At 43.9% G+C, this 1,622-nt stretch overlaps 1 protein-coding gene across 1 annotated transcript; it reads right to left on the bottom strand.

Moving 5' to 3' along the window:
* Positions 1-628: 628 nt before the first annotated feature.
* LOC109783707 (protein DMP10-like) lies at positions 629-1,222 on the bottom strand. The gene has a single exon (XM_020342306.3). The coding sequence runs from the start codon at positions 1,220-1,222 to the stop codon at positions 647-649; it is 576 nt and encodes a 191-aa protein (XP_020197895.3). The 3' UTR covers positions 629-646.
* Between the last annotated feature and the right edge of the window lie 400 nt (positions 1,223-1,622).

Raw genomic sequence — 1,622 nt, 5'->3', positions numbered from 1 at the left:
GATGAAGAGGGGTAAGGAAGAAGTGGTGTGTCTCAAATAGGAGAGAACTCTTGAGGCAAACTGGATTTACTTCATGACCATTTTTGTAAAATAACAACATCGATCTTAAACAAACAAAGTGAATGGATGGTTGTGATAGTCCTAGGAGATTGGGATGCTTTACTACATACTTGTACAATTGATTTTTTTGGCAGAAAAACTATTTGTTTGTAGGAAACTATGACATACAATATATATACTTGCAAAACTTCATGTGTTTCTCTGGTGATATGATATACAGTCAATCAACATTTATTACACATTCCATTATTTTCAATCAATTCATATTTTTGAACTGGTCTACTCCCATTTTGATTACTATGACATAATAGAACTACATTGTGTGGTTACAACAAACAAGATACTGGAAGTTGAACATGTTGATGATACGGGAAGAAAATAGTGAATTCATGCAGTATTAAGAAACCCACATACACACACCATGGAGCGAAAAAGTTGGTAGCAAACCCTACCAGTACAAAAACAAATGATTGCGACATCCACGCCATCATATTACATGGCAGCATAAAATTTATGAACACTTAGTCTAACATGGGTGGCAACTATGTACACTTTCACTGATCTTTTGTTCTTCAAATTGTTGGACTCAAACTTTGTTCAAGGGATGGACGACCTTCTGGCGAGGAGTCGTGTCATTGAATCCAATGCCCTTCCTTTTGGTGGGGAAGATGATGAACACAAAGCTGGACAGAAACGCCATTCCCAATGGCAGGTTCTTGAGCAGCTGCTGTGTGTTCCTGCTGGCATCCGGGAAGAAGCAGTTTTGCAGCCCCACATCGCTGAACGCCATTATGAGGAAAACCACCGCCGTGAAGAAGGCATGCACGAAATCCAGTGGCTGAAGGCGGAGCCTCCGAAATTGGTCGAGATCATTCCACTCCTGCTTCTCCTCCTCGCTGGAGAAGTTGAACACGTTGAAGCCACGCAATGTGGCGAAGCCGTAATATAGCTTTCCGTCGCGGCGACCCACGACGCTGTCGGTGAAGGAGAAGAAGAGGCAGGCGGAGGCGAGGACAGCAACCAGCGTCGTGGTGAGCCACTGGTTGGAGGTCTCGCACTTGCCGTAGTTGGTGAAGGACGGGGCCAACGCCTGGTAAGTCAGCACCGTGCCCGTGGGCAGGAGCTGCGCAAGGTTCGCGATGCTCGACATGACCTTGTTCATGGTAGGCGTTGGCGCTGCCATGCCGGTAGCTCCTATCTCACTGGCATCGTTGTTGATTGGTAGAATTATCTGGTTCGCCGTGGATGACCCAGAAGAAGAAGAAGAAGAAGAAGAAGAAGCCATTGTAAGTACGTACTGTGCTTGATTAGGGGGTGCTCGTGTCCAAAGGAATGTTCAACTTGCACTTATATAGTCAAATTAATCCGATGCGGACGATTCGAAAGTCCAATGTCCAAGCTAGGTACACATGCATGCATGTATACCTTGGTTTGAACCACTGAAAAAAAAGTGCGCGCTCGCTAATAAATTAATATACAATGCCTAGCTAATTGCACATTAGCATATGCTAATAATGTATTTTAAGGGTGGAAGTATTTTTTTCATTGGTTTGAATTCTTTT

Source organism: Aegilops tauschii, chromosome 2, assembly GCF_002575655.3.
Source record: "Aegilops tauschii subsp. strangulata cultivar AL8/78 chromosome 2, Aet v6.0, whole genome shotgun sequence".
Classification (NCBI taxonomy): domain Eukaryota; kingdom Viridiplantae; phylum Streptophyta; class Magnoliopsida; order Poales; family Poaceae; genus Aegilops; species Aegilops tauschii.
Note: the sequence above shows the minus strand (reverse complement) of the source record. Positions and strands in the feature narration are given on the sequence as shown.